Genomic DNA, 26,552 nt, shown 5'->3' with positions numbered 1-26,552 from the left:
TGCCAAGTGGTTTCCAAACTACATTTTGCCTGGCACATAATGGGCTTTCAATAAATGTCAGTTGAATGAAAGAATAGTTGCACAACTCAGCAGCTTCCTTCCATAGGGAGAAAGTTGGAGAGATTGTCTAGCACAGAACGGGCAAATTTTTTCTGTCAGGGGTTAGACAGTAAATATTTTCAGCTCCGTGGGCCACACTGTCTCTGTCGCAACTATTCAATTCTGCCACTATATTGTGAAAGCAAGCCATGTTTCTATAGAACTTTATTTACCAAAAAAAGGCAGTGAGCTGGGTTTGGTCTGTGGGATTGTACTCTGTGCAATCCCCTTGGTCTAGGGCATGCTGTTGCATCTCTGGAGTCAGATCTCAAGTTGGTTATAACATGTAGAACATATCAATTAAGCTGAGACACATCTCTGGAAACCCTGAAAAAGCAGACTGCTGGGAAAATGACCTACCTAAAACTTCATTCTCTGAAGGCTACTTTCTAACTTTAAGGTGGAGAAATATTTATACATATACATGTGAAATAAACATAAAGCAGGGTAAATATCTATAATGATGTTATAAATCAAGAAACTTTGCTCAAGATAATTTGAAGATTCCTGGGGCTTATGGAATCATTGAAAGAATTGTGTAGAGGCCCAAAGAATCAAGGACCATAGTTTTGAGGCCTCAGAATCTTTCTTTTTTAGTTTTCCAAAGGCACAACATTAAGTGGCCTAAAATCATGAAGAATATGTCCTATAAATCCTAAACACATCCTTTTATCAACTGATTTTTTTATATGTAAAATATCTGTGCTGAAAACTCCAGCAAGAAAAGCTATAGGAAAATATATGTGAGATGGATAACAAACATACATATTATGGGTGAAATGTCAAACTTGGATAAGGAATCAGTTAACACAAAAATGGTATCTCATTAAGACTTAATAGAGGTTAGAAGTGAGTATGAATGAGATAGTAGGACTGGGTCAGAGAAGAAAGAAAAGAAACTTGATGTGAATACCTGCATTTCTATTAACAAGTTAGATCAAAACTATGCACAGTCTAAGTAATGTGGACTCATGTAAGTCTACAACCTGAAGAGAACAGATTTAAAAACATTCTTTTTCTCACCAATTTCTCAAGACACTATTCCCCAGGCAAATACTTCAAGAGGTGTTAAATTTTCCTTTCATAATATGCTATACAATGGCATCTGTAATTTGCAATTTTTATACCATTACTTCTTTTCTTGCCTTATTGCACTGGCTTAACACTATGCTTCTATTTTCAACGGAAGGGGTAAAAGTAGGAATCCTTGCTTATGTTCTTGATGTTAGAGGAAAAACATTTAAACTTTCCTTGTAAAATAGGATGGTAGCTGTAGGTTTTTCACAGATGCCCTTTATCAGAGTGAGGAAAATTCCTTCTATTCCTAGTTTTCTGAGAGTTTTCATCATGAATGTTTTTTGAATTTTGTCTAATGGTTGATTTTTTTTTAATTTATTGAGATGCTCATATGATGTTTTCCTTTGCTCTCTTAATGTGGTAAATTACACTAATTTGTTTGAATGTTAAACCAATCTTGTATTCCTGAGGTAAATATCATTTGGTTGTTATATGTTGTGGTAGACAAGGAGATGTACCACCCATATCTCCAATCAAGGCCCTCTCAGCCGAGGCTGACTGTGAAGGATATGACAGTGGGATACTGTCTGTTGACTTCATTCCCTTCAGGTAGGTCAGGCAAGTCCTTCCCTGAAGGGGGATCCCAATAGACAGACATCAGAACATAGAACACGTGCAACACATTTTGATTGGGGATGGTAGTGGAGCAAGGAAAGGGGAAACAATGAGCTCAGCTTTGTTTACCTGTGCCTATCAACCTATTTCTTTTCTTTTTTTAAAATAAATTTTATTTATTTATTTTTGGCTGTGTTGGGTCTTCGCTGCTGCACGTGTGCTTTCTCTAGTTGCTGCGAGCGGGGGCTACTCTTCATTGTGATGCGTGGGCTTCTCATTGAGGTGGCTTCTCTAGTTGTGGAGCATGGGCTCTAGGCATGTGGGCTTCAGTAGTTGTGGCACATGGGCTCAGTAGTTGTGGCACATGGGCTCAGTAGTTGTGGCTCACATGGTCTAGAGTGCAGGCTCAGTAGTTGTGGCACACAGGCTTAGTTGCTTTGCGGCATGTGGGATCTTCCTGGACCAGGGCTCTAACCCATGTCCGCTGCATTGGCAGGTGGATTCTTAACCACTGCACCACCAGGGAAGCCCCACATTTTACATTTAGATCTATGATCCACCTTGAGTTCCTTTTTGTTTAGGTAGAGGAGTTCTTTGTTTGCTTGGTTTTGGTTTTGTTTAGTGTTTTTGCATACAGATATCCAGTTTTTCCAGCACCATCTGTTGAAAACACTGTCCTTTCTCTGTTGAACTGCCTCTATACCTTTGCCCCATGTCATTTCACCATAATTGTGTGAGTCTATTTGGTTGATGGTGCTGTTTAGATCTCTATTCTTGCTAATATCCTGTCTGCTCATTTTTTTAAAATTAATTAATTAATTAATTTATTTATTTTTGGCTGTCTTGGGTCTTCATTGCTGCACGTAGCCTTTCTCTAGTCACCGCAAGCGGGGGTTACTCTTCAATGTGGTATGTGGGCTTCTCATTGTGATGGTGGCTTCTCTTTTTGCAGAGCACATGCTCTAGGTGTGCAGGCTTCGGTAGTTGTGGCGTGCGGGCTCAGTAGTCCATCAATCTATTTCTACCAGCAACCAACTAATTAAACTGAAGAAGTCCTGGTAAGAGATCATCCTTTCAAAGCTAAGTTAGGTGAGTTATTACAAAGTTGACTTTATCTACACAAGAGGGTAACAGATGTCAGTTTGTATTACAAGTAGCTCTGGAAAAAATATTTATATTGCTAATAAACTAAAATACAATAATGCTCTGTTTTCCCTCCAAAAGACAGAATTTTCCTTGTGAGAATCAATGCTTGATTATACTGAAGGTTAATGGCTTTCAAGTTTGATCATAGCTACTTGTTCTTTGTTTTGTTAACATAAATGCTTTCTTCTATTTGTACTTAGGCAAACTCCAGGGAATTATTTTGAATATTAAGAAGGTGGCTCTGTTTAGAGCCAGACTGTTTACATCAATCTGAGACACTATGAACTGCCTAATCCCACTTGGGAAAAAAAAAAGGAACAGCTGAGCATAAATAGATATTGGAATGCTTTCTTGCTTTTCATGAGTCAGGAATTTATAGTATCTGCCTCATTAATTGAAGGGAAGTGAATTCCTAGAACTTCAGACATTGTAATAACCGAGTACAAAAACACACACTTAAAAAAAAAATCTAAATCTTTTTTTTTTTTTTTTTTTTTATCGGTATGCGGGCCTCTCACTGTTGTGGTCTCTCCCGTTGTGGAGCACAGGCTCCGGACGCGCAGGCCCAGCGGCCATGGCTCACAGTCCCAGCCGCTCCGCGGCATGTGGAATCCTCCCAGACCGGGGCACAAACCCACGTCCCCTGCATCGGCAGGTGGACTCTCAACCACTGCGCCACCAGGGAAGTCCCTAAATCGTTTTTAGACTGAATACATGTCTTCAGGTAGTATTCATATCTCTTTCTCATTAGGGAATAATTATGGGTTGATTTTATATATACATATTAAATAAACTAATTTTTATGCTTTTTTACACAGGCAGGCACAAGATTTGCACTATTTAAAAAATATTTCAAGGGAACAATGCAATCCCATATTAAGGCATTTAATAACTACCATTTATCCACTTAGTGAGCTGAGTGTTTGAACTTTTATCAGATCATTGTTCTATTCATCTGTATGATATTCCATAGACCAGACTGGATTAGGGCAATGTCACTGAATCAAACTGAATGATTTGGAAACACTGATATGCTTGTAACCAGGGTGATCATTTGCTAACTGCTCTTCTCATTTAAATGTCATATTCCAGGTGGCTAACAGATCTGGGTGTATTAAAAAAATTTCAGTGGTACTTGCGAAATTATAAACTGGAAAACGAAGTGATAACAATCTCAAAGACCAAACCTGTATATAGAAAGTGTTTTGAAGTTAGGGAAACAGCTATTTTGATATTTTAATTCAATAATTCATATTCAGGATATTTTTAAGAATCAAGACTACATATTGTAGCTGTAGCTGATTTAGTGGACTAGGCTGAGAAAAGTGAAAAACTATATTTTAATCTTTTCAGAGACATTTGAAATTTTGTTGTTGAAATTTTGACTTCGGAATGAATTACAAGTTTCAATTCTATGAACTTCCAAAACTGGCTGTACTAACAAAACTGGTAAAAAAAAGGAATTGAAATGTGCATTCAACAAAATTATAAAAATTGAATGAAAACATTTAGAGTTTAATAGGATCAAAAGGAAATAAATTTGTGATCATTACCTGTTTCCATTCCATTCCCTTTGGGCATTGTACTGGGTTTGGGTCTTGTAGTTGTCCTATTCAGAACTACAATAAAGTGGGAAATAAGTAGTTTAGACATTTTTTAATTGAAAATTTGTAGCCAAGGAAAATAAAACTTTCCAGAGAACTGGAAGTCATTTAACTGGGCGATAAAAATATGATGACTCACCAAAAACTGTTGTTCAGAATATAGAAATCACAAGTCTGGTATAAAAATCATGGACTTGAATTTGAAACCTGAGTATGTACTCTGAGGTGATCACTGGGCTTGAAAAAATAGAGGGAATTTATATTTCTAAGTGGGAACTAGCTGGCTTCATTGATAAGCACTAGATACATTCCAAAATGGGACTGAAGAAAGATCAGGACTACATATGCCGAAAGAAAACCCAAAACTTGATGTGTATTTATTTGTCAAGGCCTCCTAACACATAAGTTCTTGGTCCTTTTGGAGGAGTCTCTAGGTACATATGCTCCCTCATAATCTTGGCCCAAGTCCACCGTTAAACTCAGAACTATGATAAAACCATTGAAATTTCTCTCCTGCTCTGCTGAGAGTCATAATAGTACAAAAACATTGAAGTCAGCTTTTTATCTTCCATTTAGCAGAGTTTTCAAGGAAAAGCACTAAGTGTATCGCGATTAAGAGAGTGAGTTCTTAAGCCAGACTGCTTGCCTTCGAATCCACTTCCCAGCCCTTCTTAAGCCTTAGCTTCCTCAGCCTTACCTCACAGGATGCATGGTTAGCACACCATCACTGTTAGCCATTACTGTTACTGTTTCCTTATTTTGTAGAAAGGTTTAATATAACCAGCCACACGTTAAATTCTCAACAGTTATCATGATAGAAAAATCACATGGAGTCGGAGGATTATTCCAAAAAATATGGGCTCCTCCATAAATCAAAGAAAAATGTATTTGTTCTTTCTTCCATGTGCCTGGAGAGATGTTCACCGGGAATGTTAGCTTATAAGCCATTTTTTCATTTAGAACTTTAAAACTTCTTAGAATCACAGAGGAGAAAAGGGGCAGAAAACACCAGAGTCTCTGATCCAACATGTATGTTAGCATAGGAGTGATTTATTTGGACCAAATCAACCCCCAAGTTAACTTTTCACTAACAGCTCCAGTGAGGGAGATCCTAAATCCTTTGGTGAATTTAGATTTAAAGTATTTTCTGGGAATTCTCTACCAGTCCAGTGGTTAGGGCTCAGTGCTTTCACTGCTGGGGACCAAGTTCGATCCCCGGTAAGGGAACTAAGTTCCTGCAAGATGCATGTTGTGGCCAAAAAAAAAAAAAAAAAAAAAAAAAGCATTTTCCAGTTTATTTTCACTTTACTTTGATGTTTAAAACCTGTAAAATGTGTTTTTTTATTTTTTTTTAATCTGAAAGAATCAAGTAAAAATATTCTCCCAGAACAAGTCTTTTATAATGGAAGAGGTCTTTTCTCAAAAGATAACATTTGAAACATGTAATATATCATAGCTAATGCTAATGCTATCTCTATAATTGCCATGGAAAACTGAAGGAGGAGGGGAGAGTGTGTGTGATTTATGCAAAAATACTATTTTAAAAATGCTTTTATATTGTTAAGCTTCCGTGGTGGTATCTAAATCTGATTATCCTTAAAAATCTCAGTCAAGTCTTGCCACTTCCATGGATTCATTATTTCCTCTCTACTTACCCACAAGGATCAGAATTTTGTATGTAGTTTATTTCAGTTTAAGGATATATAGGCTTCATTTGGTATATTTGGCTGTTTCAGTATTTTTTTTTTGGCAGTGCCATGCAGCATGTGGGATCCTAGTTCCCTGACCAGAGATTGAACCCGTGCCCCCTGCAGTGGAAGCGCAGAGTTTTAACCACTGAACTGCCAGGGAATTTCTCAATACATTTTATATCTTCTTAGATATGCTGATTATTTAGGTCATCAGAAAGAGAAACAACTTACCAGGTCTGATGTGTGGTTTGTCAGGTGTTCTGGGCTTCACAGGAGTTGTATACAATCTGTGTGGTGCTGAAACAGAGGAAACGCTTCACATTTAATAACCAGCACTCCTGAGCTCAATAAATGGAGATTTAGTACTCTACAGACCAACAATTTGTACACTTTGCATGGAAGTATAAAGAATATTCTTAAATCTCCAAGTATGCATTACAGCATTGATGCTGAAGGAAAAAAAGCAAGTGAAAATATTCATGCCTGGAAATTAAAGATGCACACAGTCAAAGTGAGGTAGGTCATTGGTAATTTGTGTTAGGGATTAGTCATCATTTAGTCCATGTTTTTCAGGGGCATTTATTTCACCACATGGTTGCTTAATATGGTAAACATACAAGCCAACCATCTACCCCTCCATCCATCCATGCGTCTGTCCATCAACCCATCCATCCATCCATTCACATCTCTCAATCAGGGAGTCACTGTGAAACATTATTTTGCCAAAGGAGACAAATAATATTAAAGGCAGAAAGAAAAATATTTTTAGGTATGTAAGAAGAAAAGAGTGGAAACATGTGGTCTGTATCTAATTGTCTTAGCTCATGAACCCGGAAGTGAATAAATACTCACTTAGTGCCATCCATTAAAGCTTTAGGGATGAGAGAAAATGACCTCTGGTATCCTGCCCATCAAGAGAGGGTGAGCAAAGATCAAGAACTCAGACAGCCCTTGGACCAACATGCCACCTTGTTACTTCCTGCTCCTGTTATCCAGGGCCTGGCACAGTGAGGACCATTAATGAAGAGTTGTCAAATACATTTAAAAAATTAGTGACCATTGTAAGCAGGCAAATTCATGAGAAACTCAGCTGAAATATTTTTGCTCCCTAAGCTTTTAAAGTGTGCATCCATCCTGGGATGCGTCTATCCTTGCCTTCCCTCCTCTGCCACCCTTGACACACCACGTTGCTTCCTGCCACCAACTTTCTTGGTAATGCTTTAGCTAAGACTGGAAAAAATTTTCTTGCAAACTTTGTTAAGTAGATTACACCATTTTCAATGATTTTGTTCACATCTTGAATGGGTATTTATGTAACCATAAATCAGCAAATGCCTTGCCTACCACATTAAAAAATATACCTGCAAAACAGATTATAATGTAGCTCATTTATAAACTTCCTATGCGAGGACTGATGAGTAGAATTTTGCCATACTCAGGCCAAAACCAGCAGACACATACTGAAATTCTCTGTAGGTTTAATGTGCTCCTTTCAAAGTGAAATAACTAGAGTGAACAGAGGTACTGATTTATTTAAAAATAATCAATTCTCACATGCCCTAAAATGTGTGATGATGATTTGCGAATGGTTTTCTTCAATTTTCTTTGAGAGTGGTAGGATTCTCTGTCAGTTGAACATATTTCAGCTTTCTTGTTAATTTCTTCAATGTTAGATTGCTTTTGCTTAAAGAAACATAAGAATCGTGGCTCTTATTAGTATCATTCTAGAACACATATGAATTTTAAAACTTTAGAAAAGAAACAGAGAAGAGTGTAGAAATAATCAGCACTACATTCATTATTTCAAAGCCACAGGATCAGAGTTTTGGTTTTATTTTTTATACAGTCTTTACTTAAATCTTGAAAGAACTTTTTATAAAGGAGCTGAAATATAACTTATGTTTGGGCTGTGAGTTATTCACATAGCTCATCACCAGGTAACACATGGCCTTGAGAAAACTGATTGAGGGTTTCAATTTTAAACTAAAAAAAAAAAAGACAAAGGTGCATTGTGAGAATGTAACATTGTAAATATCATCTCCACATAGCTTTTGGTGACTAATAATAAAAATAATTTTAAAAGATGGCTGCATATCTAAAGAGTTTTATAAAAATTATTTTAAAAGAACACTAAAAATACTTGACAAAGATAACATCAAAAATAGATAAACAAGGATTACAGGAGAAATACCTTGAAGGACCTTTGTTTTGCCCAGTATAGGGAGAGGGAAAGAAGGGTACAAGGTACAAGGGTACACCCAGGGAGCCCTTATGCCCTGGGCGGCATACGGATCAGGGGGCTGAAATAAGTAAAATAATCAAAATGTCCCCAGGATGCCTCTGGCCAAGTGGATTTCTACCATGGGTTGAGATGAGAGGGGAAAAGGAGAGAAGCTTGAGTTAGGTCAGGGTTTCAGTTATAGCTGCAGGGAATTGTATCAGCAGACAAAGAAGCAAGAATGACGCAGAGAAAATGTGCTGGAGATCCTACTAGTAGGTTCATGCTGTAGGCTTTAGACACTAAGTTTCTTTGGAGCACTTGGCCCCACTGCTGAGGGCTTGGAGACCAAAAAGCCACAAGGTCCTGGTACATGCGTGGGTGGAGTATGAAGACCAAGAGAAACAATTTCACGCCTACAGCATCTCTCAAATTGTTGTGCACTGTCTTGCACATCTGATACCTACTATTAGAAACAAAACACAACACAATAAAAATAATACAGTAGATTGACCTCCTTGTCCATAGAGCTCAGGCACGCATTTATGAGGGTTGGGTCAGAGGGTGATCCTAGGACACACAGCGTGCTGTTACTAAAGTTGACCCTCTACTCCCAAGAAGGGTTACTGGCCTGGACCAGGTTGGAAATGCATTTCTGGTGAGCCCACTTTAAAGAGCCTTGGCATGAGTCTAGAAAAGTGTGAATCCCAGAGCTGCACAAGTTAGGCTCAAGCTCAGGATCTTCAGAACATAAGAAAGTAATTAAAATACAGTACATTATATAAATATGTTAAGACAATTCACAGAATGATATCAGATCCTGGATATACAACCAATCAACTGTGAAACACATCTAATAAAACCATGTTCTAGAAGCAATTTGATAAAAATATTGATACTCCCATTAAAGTAAGAAAAAGCAAAAACAAGAAAAGAACGGGTCTATGATTTTTACCCTCAATTCTGAAATCTACAAAGCTTTGAAAAGCTGAAATCTTGGGGCTTCCCTGGTGGCGTAGTGGTTGAGAGTCTGCCTGCTGATGCAGGGGACACGGGTTTGTGGCCACTGAGCCTGCGCGTCCGGAGCCTGTGCTCCACAACGGGAGAGGCCACCACAGTGAGAGGCCCGCGTACCGCAAACAAACAAACAAAAAAAAGCTGAAATCTTTTTCTCATTTGGCAATACAACCTGAGCTGAATAAAGTGTTTACCCTGCTTATTGTAAGTATTTACATGTTTTGCTGTAAAAACATCAATGTGTTTGATTATGAGAATCTAGCTATCTTCTATCAAGCCAGACATTAAAGAGGTTTGCAAAAACATTAAAAAATAAACATATAAAAATCAGGATGCGGTATGGATATAATAGGTTTGAACACCTGCTGTTAATGGCTGAAGCTAGTAATGAGGGTGTGGGAGGGCTGTCCTTATACTGGCTCCTTACTTCTGTGTACATTAACTTTATTTTAAAAATAAGTAGAAAGGTAATAAAGTAAATAATAAAATAAACATTTAAACCATTATAAAAATTAAATGAAACAAGTTCAAAAGTTTTACAAAATTTACAAGAACTGTCTTGTACCGTAGAGAGTACTGTCAGTCATGTTTATTTAGAACAAGTACTGCTCTGCTTATTATAAAATATATACCTTAAGATTAGATTTCTTTTATTATCATTTCCCCATATTGCTTTGTTTCTTCCACAAAGCTCCCTCCCCAGTTATAACTGACAATTGAGTACAATAAATTTGTCTTACAACTCTTTAAAAATTATTTGCCCTTGTTTTTTGGGCTTTCTCCCATATGCTAGAGGTAGACATGGGCAAAAGAGCGTAATTAAGGGGAAAAAAAGAAAACACGAAAATACTAGAAATCTGCAACTGGTTACAATCCAAGTAGGACAGAAAGATATAAAAAGGAAAGACTACCGAGAGCATGAAGATGTGAGAGACAGCTCTGTGTAGATGAGTTAACTTCCCAAAAAGTAGAAGGAAAAAATAATATAAGGAGACCCCCGAATAAAGCTTCTTGGATGTTTTAATATTAATTCATCATTAAAAAATGATTTTTCTTGTTACGATTTTCCTTTCTCAGGCCACAATACCAACACATTGATCAAGTTTGGGAGATGGGACAGAGGGATGAGAGAGAGAGAAAGGAGGGGAAGAAGGAGAAGGAAATAAAGATTCTTATTTATCAGATGTGGAAAATGAGGCAAAAGAAGGTCAAGCAAGGAAAAAAAAATGGGAGCTCTCTTTCTTAGTCATCAGCATGAAGCAGTCAACCATACATTCAAAAGCACAGCTCTAACTAAAGAAATTGTCTTTCCTACATTCAACTGGTATTCATACAAATATTCCTATTTGGCTGATGTCCTGTACCTATGCAATGAAAAAACTTAACTCACTGTGATGAAAAATTACATTCTTAAAAGAAAATTTTCTCCCTGCTTAAAAAAGAAGGAAAAGTTACTATCCAGAGGTGGGGAAATAGCATTACCCTGAGTTGTCTTTGCCAATTCAGTTGTTCGTGGAAACTTAGTTGTGAAGAGTTCTTGGGTGGATTGGTCTGTTTCTGCTGGAGGAAACACAGTAAGATGGCTGGCTTTAAATGATTATCATTATGAATGGGTCAAAAAGGAAACAAACAAACCCTACTCTTTTCTATCCTGTGCGGTGATAAAAGGGTAAATTGCATTAATAACTATGCCCAATAACCATCGTATGTCAAAGATAATGGTATATTTTAATAACTCTCATTTATTATATTTACTGCCTTGTTGCACTATTATTTTAATGATTATTGTAAGGATTTCAAAAGCTTTTAGTTCAGAATCATCGTTTCATGATACTGGACATGGCTACATTCTTGGATATGCCTCCTGTCTTTATGTATTATTGCCTTCATGTTTCCTCCCTATTTCATGAGCTCCACAAACTATTTAGGTGAGCTGGAAAAAAAATAGACCATAGAAAATAATGTGTATTTACACCATAGAAGAATAAATATCCTATTTATCTCATGTGAAAATCAAAGTTTGTTTATTGCCATACTGGTACATTACTCCTGACAAAATAAAAATAAGTATGGCAATACTCCCAGTCCCATATTATCTTGAAATCATTACAACATCATACCGACATAGCAAATTACACTGTTCACTTTGCTACATACTGGATCCAAGGAAATACTTGGTGCAAATAATATGTTGTCATCTTATTTTCTGCCTGTTTTATAATCTGGATTCTGCTCATAAGAGAGATTCTTGTAATAGTTGGTCCAGTAAATGGGGTACATTAAAAAAAAAAAAACAGGGAGTGGAATTTAGATAATTAGCACATCCAGCACTGGTTCTTGATAAGTACTTTTGACTTTGCCATCGTGGGTAATGTTGACTTTGAGGGCCTGGGCTACAATAGATGAGTATTTGGTAATTAGGATACATTTGCTCATTCAGTTTAAAAGTTTTTCCTTTGAAAAGGATTCCATTTTAAAATGTGATCAGTAACTTCATTTCAGCAGACACACACAAAGGATGGGTTTATCTGAAAATGGATGAAGGGAGGAAAATAAAACCACTGATTTAAACAGCCATGTGGGATGTAGCATGAACAGGGCAGAGAAGCCAACAAACACAAGCTGGGAACTCTTGTTTTCCAGTTCATCTTCAGCCAAGTGTCAGGCAAAATTGGGTTTCCCACACAGTGAAGACACTGATGCTGAACTCTTCGAAAGCCTGGCCAGCTCATTCCAACCAACCTTACTGACTCATTCATGCATCTGTGTTCCTCCAGGCTACTCAGATGCTCATCAGATTAGTCTGGCTGCCATTCTCTACCCTGTGTCTCTTCCCTATCTGTCTTTCACCTTTCACACCTTTAACTTCAACTCTCATTCCAACTGGAAGACCCGGCATACATGTCACCTCCTCTGTGAAGCCTTCCCTGATACCCCCAGGTAGTTTCCTTGCTCAGCATGCTGCTCATTTCTCTATGAATTCATTGTATTGTATAACATGGGGGTGAATTCCAGGAGCTCTGGTGACTGAGTATGTGGGTTCCAATTTGGCTCTGACGTTAGCTGTATGGCTTAACCAGATTTTTAAATCTTTCTGTGCCTCAATTTTCTAAGCTGTAAAATGGGGCAAGTAATAGAAACTACCTCACAAAGTTGTTACATGCCTTAACTTTAAAAATACATGCAGAAGACTGGGTAGCACAGCTACTGCTAAATCCTGTCTTCATATTAGATGGCGAGCTCTCCAGGGTAACCTTTAAAACAGTTTTATTTTGGAATTCCTATTGCTTGGCATTGCAGTTAGCCCCCAAAAGATATTCAAATACTAGATGAAATTTTTCTTACCAAATGCAGTTCCAAATATGAAAAAGCAACAAAAGAATATAGCATTGATATACTTTGGGAAGATTCTTTTTTAAAAAAATAATTGGAGGGCTTCCCTGGTGGCACAGTTGTTGGGAGTCCGCCTGCCAGTGCAGGGGACACGGGTTCGTGCCCCGGTCCAGGAGGATCCCACATGCCGCGGAGCGGCTGGGCCCGTGAGCCATGGCCGCTGAGCCTGCGCGTCCGGAGCCTGTGCTCCGCAACGGGAGAGGCCACAGCAGTGAGAGGCCCATGTACCGCAAAAAAAAAAAAATTGGAATTTTGTCAAGATGTTTCAAAATATTCTTTTATATTAGAAATCAGCATAAATATTAGAAGGACAAATATACAGTTAATGTAAAAGAATCAAGTGAAATGGGTATTTTTTTATAATGATAAAAAGAGACCCTCTGTGGTTTGGAAATCTATGAACACAAAAGTACATATGGCTACTTTAAGGGCAATTCCTAAAATGCTAAGTCCTCAATGGACTGAAATAGTAAAACAAAATTTACCCAGAGTGGTTTGTAGTTCCTCTTGACTAGAACTCGGTGAAATCATAGGAATGAAAGGGCTGCCTCGTGTCTCTAAAGGAGCTGAAAAGACAAGTACCAAGGTTGTCAATCTTTAGATTCAAAAGCCAGCACCCGGCCAGAATAATATTACATGAGATTCCTTTATTTGAAATAGAAAAACAGAAAACATTAAGTGAGTCAGGAAGAAGAAAGTTAAGTGTGCACAGAACCTTCAGGAAGATGACTGTGGAACATAGAATAATGGTTCTCAACTGTTTTTTCCACCAGGATAGATAATAAATGACATTCAGTGCTTGACATACTCTATGACCATAGCTGGTTAAGATGGGTGTGGGTAAGACATGGTCCTTGGTCTGTCAGCTGCAGCTCTCCCATCCAAGAGAGCACATAGGATTACAACAGGAGAGAGAATATCATCACTGTGGCAAGCACCTGGCGTCTGTTCAAGTTTATTTTAAAAAATAAACGGGTGGCAAACTTTAGTATTTTGACCAATATTAATAATAATTACTTGCCAGCATCTTCCACAGCATGTTAGTGGGTTATAACACCACAGCTGAGAACCACTAAACCAGCAGAAAAAGTTAACTAGGTGGGCGTGAGTAAGGTGGAATCATTCTGAACACAGAGACAAATGAGGTAAGTGAGAATGGGCTCGGTAGTGAGCTGTCTTAAGTTGGTCTTCAGAGCAAACCTTTAGAACATTGCCCTTCTATTTTGAAACCACTGCCTTTCTATTTTGGAAAGAGTAAAAATAATGAGAATGAAACAACGAAGAGGACTGAGGACAGATGATGTTTCAATGTGATCATTTGAGAAAGACCTGCAATCTTGATGGCAGCCAGGAAAATAATTAGAGTGGGTCAAATGGGAAAACCATTACCTAGTGTTGTCTCTGGCAGATCAATTCTAAAGGTAACAGGTTGCAGAACTAGGCCAAAAGCAAACCAAAGAAATATATTTATGAGAATTACTACCTGGTGAAGTAAACCCAGTTTCTGTGTCTCTACAATGTACCCGTTTGAATATTTAAACATTCTCTTAGGATCATAATAAATACGAGAAAATTCTATACCTTAGGTGACACCCAGGGAACTTAGTTCAACTGAAACTTTAAAGTTTTTGTTCACTGTCACTATGAGGAAAATTTGATTAGGCACCCATATTTTTAACTTAAAAGTATACCCACATTTGGAATGTAGCTATATTTACATTCTGAAAGAAGGTGAAAATGGTTGGCTCAGGTAATAATTATATCTTATAAATTTAGCATGATTTTCTATTCAACAAAAATACTTTCAGGGAAAATAAACTAATTCTACACTATTCTCTCATGGGGAAAAATTTGTCAAGCAGATTGTATGATTAAACCTCCCCAAAAGAAATACACATTTTCTACCCATAATTTTCTCAGAACTTCTTCCACATCACAATCATTCCAAAAATATATTTACCTCAAGAATATTTTTCGAAAAATACACTTCCTAACTGGGAAAATAAAACAATTCATTTACCAGGTTCGCTCTGAGAGACTTCAGGGTCTGGTTTATGGGGAAGGAGCACATCTCTTGGAACTGAAAGAAAAAGATTATAAAACACTGTGCACTCTAAATGTCATACTTGGAGTGAAACTTAACCCATAGACCTAAAACCCTGGGAAGCATGAATGAAGCCAAGATGTTTTCACAATGGCTAAAGGGCTAAGCCAAGAAGAGGACCATCTTTCTGAGATGGAAAAATGTCACTGTGTAGGAAAGGTTCTAATGGCAGTAAAACAAAGTTGGTCACAGGTCATTTCGAAGATTCTGTTGAGGGAAAAAAAAAGGAAGAAAAAACTAATGTAATTAAACACAAGGAGGTAGGTCTCCCTCAAGTTGTCTTCAAAGTAATAGGTCAGTTTTTGTCTGAAGAGGTTATAGCTGCCATTTGATATTCCTGCTAAAATTCCACTGACAGCAATAGAAACAACATTATCTTAAAGAAATGGCCTGGGCCTCCCTGGTGGCGCAGTGGTAGAGAGTCCGCCTGCCAATGCAGGGGACACGGGTTCGTGCCCTGGTCCGGGAAGATACCACATGCTGCGGAGCGGCTGGGCCTGTGAGCCATGGCCGCTGAGCCTGTGCTCTGCAACGGGAGAGGCCACAACAGTGACAGGCCCGCGTACCAAAAAAAAAAAAAAAAAAGAAAGAAATGGCCTGCAAATTGAGGAAAACAGGAAGAAAGGCAAAACTCTTGAATATCTAAGGGAAGAACAAAGTTTTATTCTAAAAGGCACTAACAGTTATTATGGGGAGAAGATAAAGCAGGAAGGATCACTCACTCATTAGAAGATACTGAATGTAAAGTTTATGACAATGTTTGTTACATAGTAAATGTTAGATAAATGTTGCCAGTTTTGTCATTCTTAGTGATATGGCTTCTAGTATAATAGGTATTAAGTATAGGTATTAGGGCCTCCTGACATATGAGAACATGAAAACAAAGGAGAAAAATATACACTAAACAATAATCATATTCAGTCCTGATATCCAGTATATTTTTAATGCCTGTGTCCAGTTCTACTTCGGCAAAATAAAATGGTAGGCTGGGAACTTGATACCTTATCTCTCATTGGGGAAAATACCAGGGTGATTTGCCTGTTGTTAGTACCAGATTTCTATGGCAAATCTCCTTGCAGGAGCAAGATGATGTATTTCTTTAACTTAGTTTCCCTGAAAGGAGGTCCTTGTCAACCCTACTCACTCACTGAAAAGCTTTCCTACCACACCGAATTCATAAATACCCTTAGGTATGCAGTGTAACTTTCTTGCATCTTATATGGTGCTGGAGGAAAAAAATTAGGATTCAGGCTACAACTCTGCCTCCAAGAAAGATGAAGAAAACTTTTGTACCATGAGGTGGACAAGCAGCACTTTATCATTAGTGTAGAAACAGATTATATAAGATGGACATTCATTCTCTTTTATGGCTTTTGGGATCACATTTAACGTGCACATCACATCTGTTCTTAGTCTAGGCCACTAAGCAAGTGCGAGTGAAATCACAGTCGTGGAATTTGGTCCACTGAAACGAAATGTGACTCCATTAGAACTTCTATGAGCTAAAGGGTAACCACCAGGGGAACTTGATATCTGGACTTTTCTTTTTAAAAAGGTAACTTCAAAAAGATTAGTGGTGCACAAAGTTAAAGAAAACCCATCACCATAGTGAACACTTCACCTTTGCTATGTAGTATTTTTAAGGACTGAAGTGGTAAAATAAGAGGAATTTCCAGTTGTAAATCAAACTAACTGTTATCTGGAGGGTGAGGGAGAAGGCACTTTGGTGTGCGTCTGAGAAGGTCACGGCCATACAGAGCAGTCTGAGTTTATAAACATCCTAACTGGTTGCAGTGCTAGACTATACAGAGAGGAGCCGGATTAAGGAAAGGAGAAGCTAAAAAGAAATGTGCTACCAATAAATCCACCATATACTGTAAATACATGATTCACTGCCGGCCTGCCTTAGTTTCCTGAGGAATTTAGACTAATGTAGATCCCTGCTGCTGCAATTGGCACTTTCTAACCATGAAGGGATGATTTAATAACTGCCATGCCAGACGTTCTAAAGCAGGTGAAATCAGTGGAAAGGAAAGAACTAGAAATATTCACAGGAAAGGGATATGAATCATTCTCTCTCTTGGTCACCGGCAGCTCCAACAAATGCAAAGTTGTTTTTTTCTTTTTCCCAATGTGGCATTCCTCCGTATGTTTAATTGAATAAGAGCATGATTCTTAAAACCAAAATCTTCCATGCTGGAGGAAACTTATCAGTGTAAATCATGACAATTTATTAAGAAGGCAGTTTTGATTTCTTTATAAGATTACTTACCATTAGACCCATTTGTATAAGCCAATTTACCATTTATATTAAATAACCAATTAACTTACCAGTTATATTAACTGTCTTTTTGAATAAAGGGCACGTTTCCAAAGAACAATTCAACTAACATGAGACAACTGTGAGTGGAAATGTCCAATATGGACAAATGTAAATGAATACGCATGAATGTTTTGCCAGAGCAGATGAGAGAATGAAGGTGTTGCTCTCTGATAGAGATGGTGGAATAAGGAATCTTCAGTAAGGTTTACCCCTGCAATAGGCTACAAAGAGATTCTCTTAGAAAAGTAACACACATAGACCACACACCCTTTTCACCTCCAGATTCCCTCTTCCTTTATTCTAACCTTGTACCCTAAGGTCCAGTCTGAGAGGAAGCAGGTTTCCTGCCCTTTCAGAGACCACTTTCAGAGTTTTACCTGTGCTCTTGGGTCACCTTCCCTCCCGTCTCCTCTGGGGCCTTTTACTTTCCATTATTTCTATTATCTTCTATTTTTCTCCGTTAGTCCATATTTCCATTTATCCATGAGTTCCTCCCTCTCCACCTATAAAACAGCTCAAATGCTCCAACATCCTAACATTAATAACCATTTCCTTGACATGGCTTCCCCTTCAAACCATCCCTTTCTTGCTCTTATTCCTTTCATCTAAAAACTCTATCTGCCTCTGCTTCCTGGTCTCTTAACTGCATCTTCTCCATTCACTGTGGACTGGCTTCCTGATCTCCTGCACCCACTCCCGCACCCACGGATCCATGAGGCCTCATCCATAGTTCTGAAGTTCAAAATGCTCTGAAGACAGAAAGTGTTTTTTTTTTTTCTAAACTTATTTGACAGTAAAACCTGACTAGAACTGACCTGAGGCTATTTGCAGTTTTTATTCATCCTGAGTAGTGTGACTGTTCATACTTCCCACTGCAGACTTATGAATATGTTTGTAATCGACGGTATATGTGCTGTTTTACCTTTCCAAAGTCTGAAAATTGCTGAATTCTGAAGCATTGGCCCACAGGTTTCAGATGCAGGCTTTTGGACCCACACTGTCAAGTCCAACAGCTCTTCTGACACCTGTCCACCTCACTGTCATTGACGGCTGCCCTTCCCTGTCTTGCCTCCCGAGCCCCTCTTTCCTGCTACTTGGATCTTTTGACAGCAAATTCTGATGGCTCCTCTTCCTCTGTTCACTCTTGAAATATAACTGTGTCCCCTACGACTTTGATCTCTGATCTCTTATTTTCTGTCTGTACTTTCTCCTGGATGATGTCATTCACTCACAAGATTTAAGAACCTTCTATATGTAGACACATGACTCCCAAATCTACATCTTAAATATCGACCTCTGTTTAGATATCCAAAAATACATTTCAACCACCAGTCCTGCTAGCACGTACAAACACAAGCCTTCATTCCTCCCTCTGTGTTCCCTGCCTTAGTTAATGGTATTATCATCTACCACCTGCCCAAGCTAGAAATCACAGTGTCATCCTTCTCTCCATAACACCATTCAGTCATTGTCTACATCCTAGCAATTCCATCTCCAAAAGACATTTTAGCATTAGTCTCTTCTTTCCTAACTGCAAAAATGCTGATGTGTGACTGCAAATTAGAATTTGCCCAAGAGAGCAGTTACAGAACATTTGTAGGATTGGATAGCCTGCTGAAATCTAAACTTTTTTGCCCCTGGTTTGCTCCCGATGACTGAAGTCTATCCAAATACTTCTGTGGTGACAGAAGTTCCGACAAAGCCAAGACAGCCCTTGGTACAGAAACAAATCTACAAAGAAGGCACAGCTCTGTTGAGCCAGGCATCAGGGCAGGTCCTTTTCTCTGAATTCAAAAGCATTCCTCCAAGGCAGATCAAAAGAAAAGCCAGTTCTGTTTTGGTTCTGGACATGATGTGTGGGCTCAGTTTGTCTAGATTCCTCATTAAGTGTTGTAGATAATTCAACTGAGTGACTGAAAGATATTTTCTAAAGGCCTAACTGGATGAAACCTGTGTTATACCTAGGAATCTATAGAATGAAAGAGCTGTAGAGATAATCCGAGACTGACTTATTTGGTACCGGTCTAAAAATTCAGTTTTGTCACTTCTAATATCTCTCAGTATAAATTTTGAGATAAACATTGTGTTAAAACATAACTATGTCCTGGTTTCAGTACTACTTTTTACATTTTTATAGAGCATCTATCTCTATAAAAAGGACAGAGATACAAGTACACATTAAGTTTACATGTAATTTACCCTGTTTTCTGAGGAGCCAGTAAACAAGGTTGTGGGCTCATTAGGATGCAAACCTGAGCCTAGATACAACCCCAAGACTGTTTGAATCCAGTCTGTTAAAACACTTGGGAGAACATTAAATAGTAGTAAAGACTGCCTGTGATTCTTCCCGTAGCATCACACCCCTGGAGCAATAGGGGAACCCCTGATGGACACAATGGCAGGACCAACACTAGGTTTAGAGACAAAATTCAATCTGAACATTTGGAACTGGAGAGTCAATAGAATAAGCTCAATGAAGGCTCCAGAGAGAGCGTTTGTGCTGTTGTTCCAGGGCTCAAACGTACAGATCAGAGTGTCTGTGAAAAAGAAGGTATTGATGGAATTAAGGCAAATAGTAGATATTTAAAAAGGAAGAAAAAGTTGAACTATTAGATATATTGGTTTAATGAGATTATGTCATATCAGGACCAATAGTATTGCTTTCTCTAATGAAAAGTGAATATAATCGCTCATATCTACTGTTGTTATCTGTAATGACTTCGTTTCCGTTACATATTTTTTCCTCAGTTGAAAACAAGAAGCTGACCTTTTGCAAGTGGGAAGATCAGCTTTTTCCTTATTGGCATTTATAATATTGACTGTTGCACTTAGCAGTACTAATTTAAAGTCTAGACTTCCGGGCAAAAGAGGCTCTTTGCAGCCTATCACCACCTGCAACAACCTAGCCATCCCACAGCAACAGTAACACCCTGCTCTTATACAACCTGGAAAACATGATAGCAAGTGAATTCACTTGCCTCCAAAATGCCATCATTTCAAGCTACAGCTCAGAAATCCTTTGGTTCTAGGAATGTTCTATATGCTTCCAGGACCATCTAAGAATTTATAATAATTGCACCTTAAAAAAAAGCGGGGGGGAACTTATTATATTTCTCAGATACTCTAGTTAAAAACTTGGTTTGGCTTATTAGTGAACCAACAGTGAACTAATTAGTGAAGTTAACAGCAGCTTTGTATGGTCACTTGAGGATCTAGAGAAATGTCTGGGTCCTTGCAGTCCCTACCTTGACTACTCCCACAAACATGAGATTATTCCCCCCATAAAGGGGCAAAAAGCCTTCTCAAATGATAGGCAAGAAATTGATCTGTAACTAAAGAAATCATTTTTTCCTGTGTGAAACAAATTTCTTGACTCAAGCAACTGCTCCATGAATGGGTAAAATAGAATTTAAAAGGAAAAAAAAAAAAGACCCTCAATACTGGATAGTGTAAAATGTTTGAACCCAAGAAAATGGTTAAACATCATTTCCTCCATTTGTAAAACATCATTTTATCATTTTTGTGGGAAAATCCCCAATTCTTTATTTTATCTTGGTGAAACGTGAGCACAGCATAGTTAACATTGGTAGGTTATTTTTTGGAAGTCGAAAAATAAGAGAATTTTAATTCTAGAAGAAGCATTCTACCCTTGGCATAATTCTCTGCCTTTGCATTATATCAATGACTTACCATATGAGCACTTAGATAACTCTTATGAACACTTTGAAATGATTATATCATGCATGATACAACGTGGTACCTGAACAGAAGTGAAACATGGACCTCACATCCATCAGTCCTCATGTTTCATTGCAGCAGAGTGTGACTGTAGAATGCATTTGGTTTAAACATGAAATAAAGCATTTACCATGCTGAGTATAGGATGCTTCTGGACTTGGTGATGTCTTTGGCTTCGGAGTAACATGCTGGAACACCTTAGGAGCTGAAAGAGAGAGCTCGGATCATGAGTCATTTGGTTTTAGCATCTCCCAGTCTTGCTTAACACATAAGATACGACAAAGTATAAGACTGATTACTGATTTTAAAAAAGTATTGAAATGGGATTTAGATGGAAAAGTAAACCTTAAGCTCTAAAAATAGATCAGTTAGAATTCCAGATACGTTAAGAAAAATGAAATCTGAGAAATAGCAAAATTTGACTAAGCATAAGAACAGGATGAATAATTTTTTTAAAACATCATTTCAGAAGAGATAGCAATTTAATTAATGCAAGAGTGTTCTTCTTTTGTGGATGTTTCCTTGACTTCTTAAACCCATCCCTATGTCTTTCTGTGAAGATGAATTCAGTGAAGTCAGAATGGGATCCCATGAAGTATGGAAAAGAGCAGCTTAAAGTCAGCTCAGCAACAGCAGAAAGAGAAGTGGGCGACGGAATGGAATGGGTGGGCTCGCATTCTACATCCCCGGCAATTGTTAGGCTCTAAATAAACCTTTAAATGACATGTTCACAAACCAAAATTGTCTTTCCACAGCTGTTCCTTTGGAGTAACAAGGTGCAAATGTAATAGATACCAGGAAAAAAAAAAAAAGGTCTACTTTATTTATAGCTCATTTTACAATTTCAAAAGTACTTTCATAAGATTATGCCCTTTGATTCTCACCGTACTGCTGAGAGGAAGGAATTATCAGCTTCACTTTAAAGCTATTTGCCTGGGGTCACGTGATCATTAAGCACCAGAGACAAGACCTGAACACTGAGGTCCAGACATGACTGCTAGGTCCCAACACTTGGGCTCGCTATATCCCAGCTCTTCAGGTCACATTTTAACTTGTTCCTCATTTTTTTAGGTGGAATTAATAAACCGGTCCTAACTGAAAGGGTGATTGTGAGAATTAAGTGTGAAATGTCAAAATGATGTGAAAGCTATACCCCTATAAATATCTGTTTCTACTTCTGGAGAATCTTTACAAATTTGACATTGAAGGATCTGAGTATATTTTGCTTTTCACATTGTTTGCCCCCTCAAGAATTAGGAGCAATTTTGATGGTTATAAGATTTCTAGATATAAAATCATTAACAGGACTGTTCATTATCACTTATGAACATAGGAATCTAAAAATCAAACCTGTATTTTAATGATGAAATATTCTTGATGGTTTCTTCCAAATTTTTGATCCCACTATCCCCTCAAATGCCAAATATAGTAAATTTAACTTTTGCTATCTAATTTATCAACATAGTTTAAGTATAAATGAGGTGGCATGCCCAATTACAGAATTTCATTCTGAAAACAGTGGTAGATGAATACATTGCATTGCTCTTTAAGTTGTATGCACTATTGTTAGATGATGCCCTTATAGCCCAACAATAATAATTTGCATTTGATATTGATATTGCACGTACGAACAGAACATTCTCCCATTCAAATGGCCTTCTGAAATTCACAACAGCTAGCCAGGGGTAAGGAGGGAGTACTACTAGGGTTTAAATATTTGTTTTTGAACTACTGAGTGATACATATGTATACATACACAAATATCCTTGAAAGGCTATAAAAACCTAGGGTATTGCTGGGATCTGTTAAGTAAAGCTCATATTTTCCTGGGTAAGAGAGATCCTAATTTCACCCACTTTTAAGAGGAATAAGTAGAGTGCATTTTTTCATGATCAATTTTCCAAATAGTCCCCTTACACTAGGTTGCCCTGACAAAGCTAGAAGTGTTTGGACTGTAGCTACTTTCCAGGGGAGATGCTGATGGGCTGGGAGTTTGCTCAGTTGGGACAGAATCAGGATGCTCTCTTGTTATAGTCTGCAGTCACTCCGGGGTTTCAGAGTGAGAGTGGAACCACTGAGCATATGCATCTATCCATTCTGAAGTTGCTTACCTTGTCGAGGAAGGTTAGCTAAAGGTCTAAATCAAAATCAAACAAAGTTGAAACTTAGAATACAGTGTCATAATGGGAAATTAGAGTAAGCTCCTGATTTACTATATTGTATTTTTATAAGTGCAGAGTACGGCTCAAAAAGATAAAATTATGAATAAGTCTTCCTTCTTAGTTCATATCTCCTTTACTTTTTAAAATGTTACTAATGAGGACTTTATATCCTCAATGTCTTAACTTCCAGCACTTCTTGTTTCTCATCTTTTCTTTTCTTTTCCATCATTCATTGTTTTATGCTTTCTTATTTCTTTCCATTTCTCCTTTTTCTGCCTCATTTGTTCTATGCTTTATATTCACATAAAAGGTTGAGAGCTTCTTCTCGTGATTTTATCTGCTGATTTCTTAAAGTTAGATTTTAGTTTCCTATCCACAAATTTAATATACTTGCTTTGTTTTTTATTCTTATTCTATTATTCATTACTTATTCACTAATCATCAATTATTTTTCCCAGTTTTTCTTATATATTAATAGTTCAAATTTATTTTTTGTTATTATTTTAAATTTCTTATTCTTTCAGATGATTGTTGCTTTGGTACCTTCATCTACTTACATATCACACCCATATTATTTTTTAGCGAAGTTTTAGTAATTAAATAAAAACACATTTTAAAATACATTAAAGCAGATTTAAAATCATTAGCTAGATGTAGTAAATGGAACTGTTTTTTAAGGAGTTTTCCTTCAAAGAAAAAGTAATAGGTAAAATTTCTCTCAGAAATATTAAAGAAAGTGTTAATACCTCTCAGATATTAAAGACCATCCCCACATCTACAGTTTTTTTCTTTCAGTAGGGATACTGAGATATGATTAAAGAATTTGTGTTGGTAATTCAGAGCTACTACCTAGATCAAGCATAATTTTGATGCTGCTAACATTTTCCTTTCCCCAGACCACTGGTCATAGTTAGGGTTCCTTTCCTAGTAAATTGGGTAGGTGCACTTCATATGCTTTTTGGAAGTGGGCCATGTATAAAAAATAAATTTAGATTTAGGGGACTGGCCTAGACTATAACTTCCTTGACTACAGAAGGATGAAATTTTGTTTCACATTCCCAGTGTCTAGCACATTGTCTGGTGTGAGGTCAGCATGCAATAAGTAGTTGTTAAGTGACTAACTGATGAAATGAATTAATCAGCCACTTAAGCACCAAGGGTGGTACAATTTTAAATTAGGAGAGAAGAGAGACAGGAGATCAGTTGATTCATGACAATAGACTAGGCATGACTGGGTATATGCTTGGAGTAGGCACCAATGTTAGAGATGTCTGGAAAAACTGATGGACTGCAGAGGCCAGATGAGGAAGAGGATAAAAATCGATGTAAAATGCTCAGGATCTGCAACAGATATAAATGAGAAACTGAAAGGAGGGAAAGATGAGCTTTCTTTGAGGCATGTCAATTTTATGGTAGCCTGAAATTGAGATCTGCCAAAACAGTCAGAGGAACTGGACAAGATCTTGGTTGAGAAGTTAGGGTTAGAGTTAATCATTCAATCATTCAAGTAAGAGCTTCTTGAACAGAATAAAAAATAGTTTATAATGACTCTTGTTTAGGTCCTTCCCAAAATTCCTAGCAAAACAACCAAAGCAATATTATGTTATTATTTTACAGAAGAGGATATATATTAAAAATCTTCATGACCTAATGTTAAATAAAATTGACTGAAAGAAAAAAGAAATTAGGTGATTGGCAGGGGGAGGACATTCAAGGACCATGGAAGGTTTTCTCAAGCTGTGAGAAGTGAAGGGAGTAGGCAGGCTACTCTTTTAAGAAATTCCATTCTCCTCCATCCCCCTCTCAAATAATATAACAACAGGGAAGCTTCTGGAATAAGCTACTCCAATAATATACTTTTTGATAAAGTCTAAAAATAAATGTAAATATTTATTAGGTTTCAAAGGAAGTCTTATTTTATAAGGGTTAAAAACCTAACTTGCTATAATTCAACAGAGTAACTCCACTAACATCAAATTTTTCAGGCCAGAATATAAAATAAGTATTTACCTGGCTGTGTCGGTGGGATTCTTAGACGTGGAGATATTTTTGGTTTGGGAGGAGCTCGCGGTGTCTGCTTGGGCACTAAAAGAAAGGATATAGGTTCGGAGCTCTTGAGGTCTTCAAGAGTCACAGTACCTAAACCTCTAGGATCTCAGAGATGTTTGTTGAGTAATTGAAGACCTAAATACACAGCAATTAAAGTTCCCAAAGAGCCACAAAGTATAAGAAGGTAATTTTCTTATCATAATGGAAAAAAAAAAAAACAAGGCAGCACATTAAAGATATCCAAGATATTCAGCTGGCAAATGAAACTGTTGGAATTTTAGAAATATCCACTTCAAATACCTATTAAACAGGTTAAAAATAAATTTCATAATAAAATAATTCATCATTATAAGTTCACATCATTTTATCAGAATAACCCAGTATAATATTTTAAGTGCAAAGAGATACAATTTCTTCTAAATAAAAAGCACATTACATTCCAAATATACCTAGAAAATGAATGTATCTTAATAGTAAGTGCTAATGGAAAAAATTAATCTTGTTAAACAAAACACAATTTTTATTGGTCATATTGGAGAAGAAAAATTGAACAGAAATTGAAAGGATACATTATTGAAGAAAGTTATTCTTCTGCTGAGCAATTCCCAAAGAAGTTCTAGGACATTCAGTGTAAAAAATCAATTATTTCTTCACCAAGAAAATTAAAAGTTTATCCTGCTGGAGGAAAAGAATTATCAAATGAAAGATCGCAGCTTGTGGAAATACCTTGTTTGGTTGGGTTCAGTGTGTTTGGGATAAAGAGAGATAAGAAGAAACAAAATGGTTTTCAAGGTCACAGAGTTTCAGGCACCTTAAGAAAAGCTTGCTGAAAATAAGAGTTATTAGATAAAAGAAGAAGCTGAGTCTGTAGGGACTTCTTCCTGATAGTCAAAATATACAAGGCATGCAATCGTTTCAGTGGAATCTTCTTGCCTGTGGAGAGATGAACAAGATATGTTGGAGATTACACTGGTTTAGGAGCCTGGAGCTGGGAGATTTAGAGTTCGCTTTGCGGATCACTCGGTCTACAACATTGGGTTCTTCATCAACAGTAACAGGATTTTTAAGAGCCCTTCCAACCCTAAAATTCTATATTTCTATGGTGTCCTTAGTCTTGTGATATTCTGACTCTGAACTGCTTTGCTTGCCGAAGTTCGTACTGATAGGCTATTTGCTTCCCCAGGGTATAAGAGACCATCTTGCAGGTAAAGGCATGTCATGAGGCAATTCTATAAAAAATGATTCAGAATGAGATTAGTATCACTGATAGTATCTACGATTAAATATTTCAATCATATTAATGATTAAAGCTATTTAACAAAACTTTAGAAAAGTTAGAGATAATTGACACAGATCCAGTTAATGCAGTCAGTGTG

General features: G+C 37.4%; 1 protein-coding gene across 1 annotated transcript in view; it reads right to left on the bottom strand.

Annotated features, from left to right (window-relative positions):
• Positions 1 to 26,552, bottom strand: part of ABI3BP (ABI family member 3 binding protein) — a 263,443-nt gene that overhangs the window by 46,526 nt on the left and 190,365 nt on the right. The window contains exons 48-55 of the mRNA XM_060150668.1: positions 25,138 to 25,212; positions 21,096 to 21,170; positions 14,821 to 14,880; positions 14,190 to 14,237; positions 13,286 to 13,366; positions 10,890 to 10,967; positions 6,404 to 6,469; positions 4,431 to 4,496 (exon numbers count right to left, since the gene is read on the bottom strand). Coding sequence (XP_060006651.1) covers positions 4,431 to 4,496; positions 6,404 to 6,469; positions 10,890 to 10,967; positions 13,286 to 13,366; positions 14,190 to 14,237; positions 14,821 to 14,880; positions 21,096 to 21,170; positions 25,138 to 25,212 — 549 coding nt within the window. The remainder of the gene's footprint in view (positions 1 to 4,430; positions 4,497 to 6,403; positions 6,470 to 10,889; positions 10,968 to 13,285; positions 13,367 to 14,189; positions 14,238 to 14,820; positions 14,881 to 21,095; positions 21,171 to 25,137; positions 25,213 to 26,552) is intronic.

This window comes from Lagenorhynchus albirostris, chromosome 5 (assembly GCF_949774975.1).
Source record: "Lagenorhynchus albirostris chromosome 5, mLagAlb1.1, whole genome shotgun sequence".
Taxonomy (NCBI): Eukaryota; Metazoa; Chordata; class Mammalia; order Artiodactyla; family Delphinidae; genus Lagenorhynchus; species Lagenorhynchus albirostris.
This window is presented reverse-complemented; position numbering and strand designations above follow the sequence as displayed.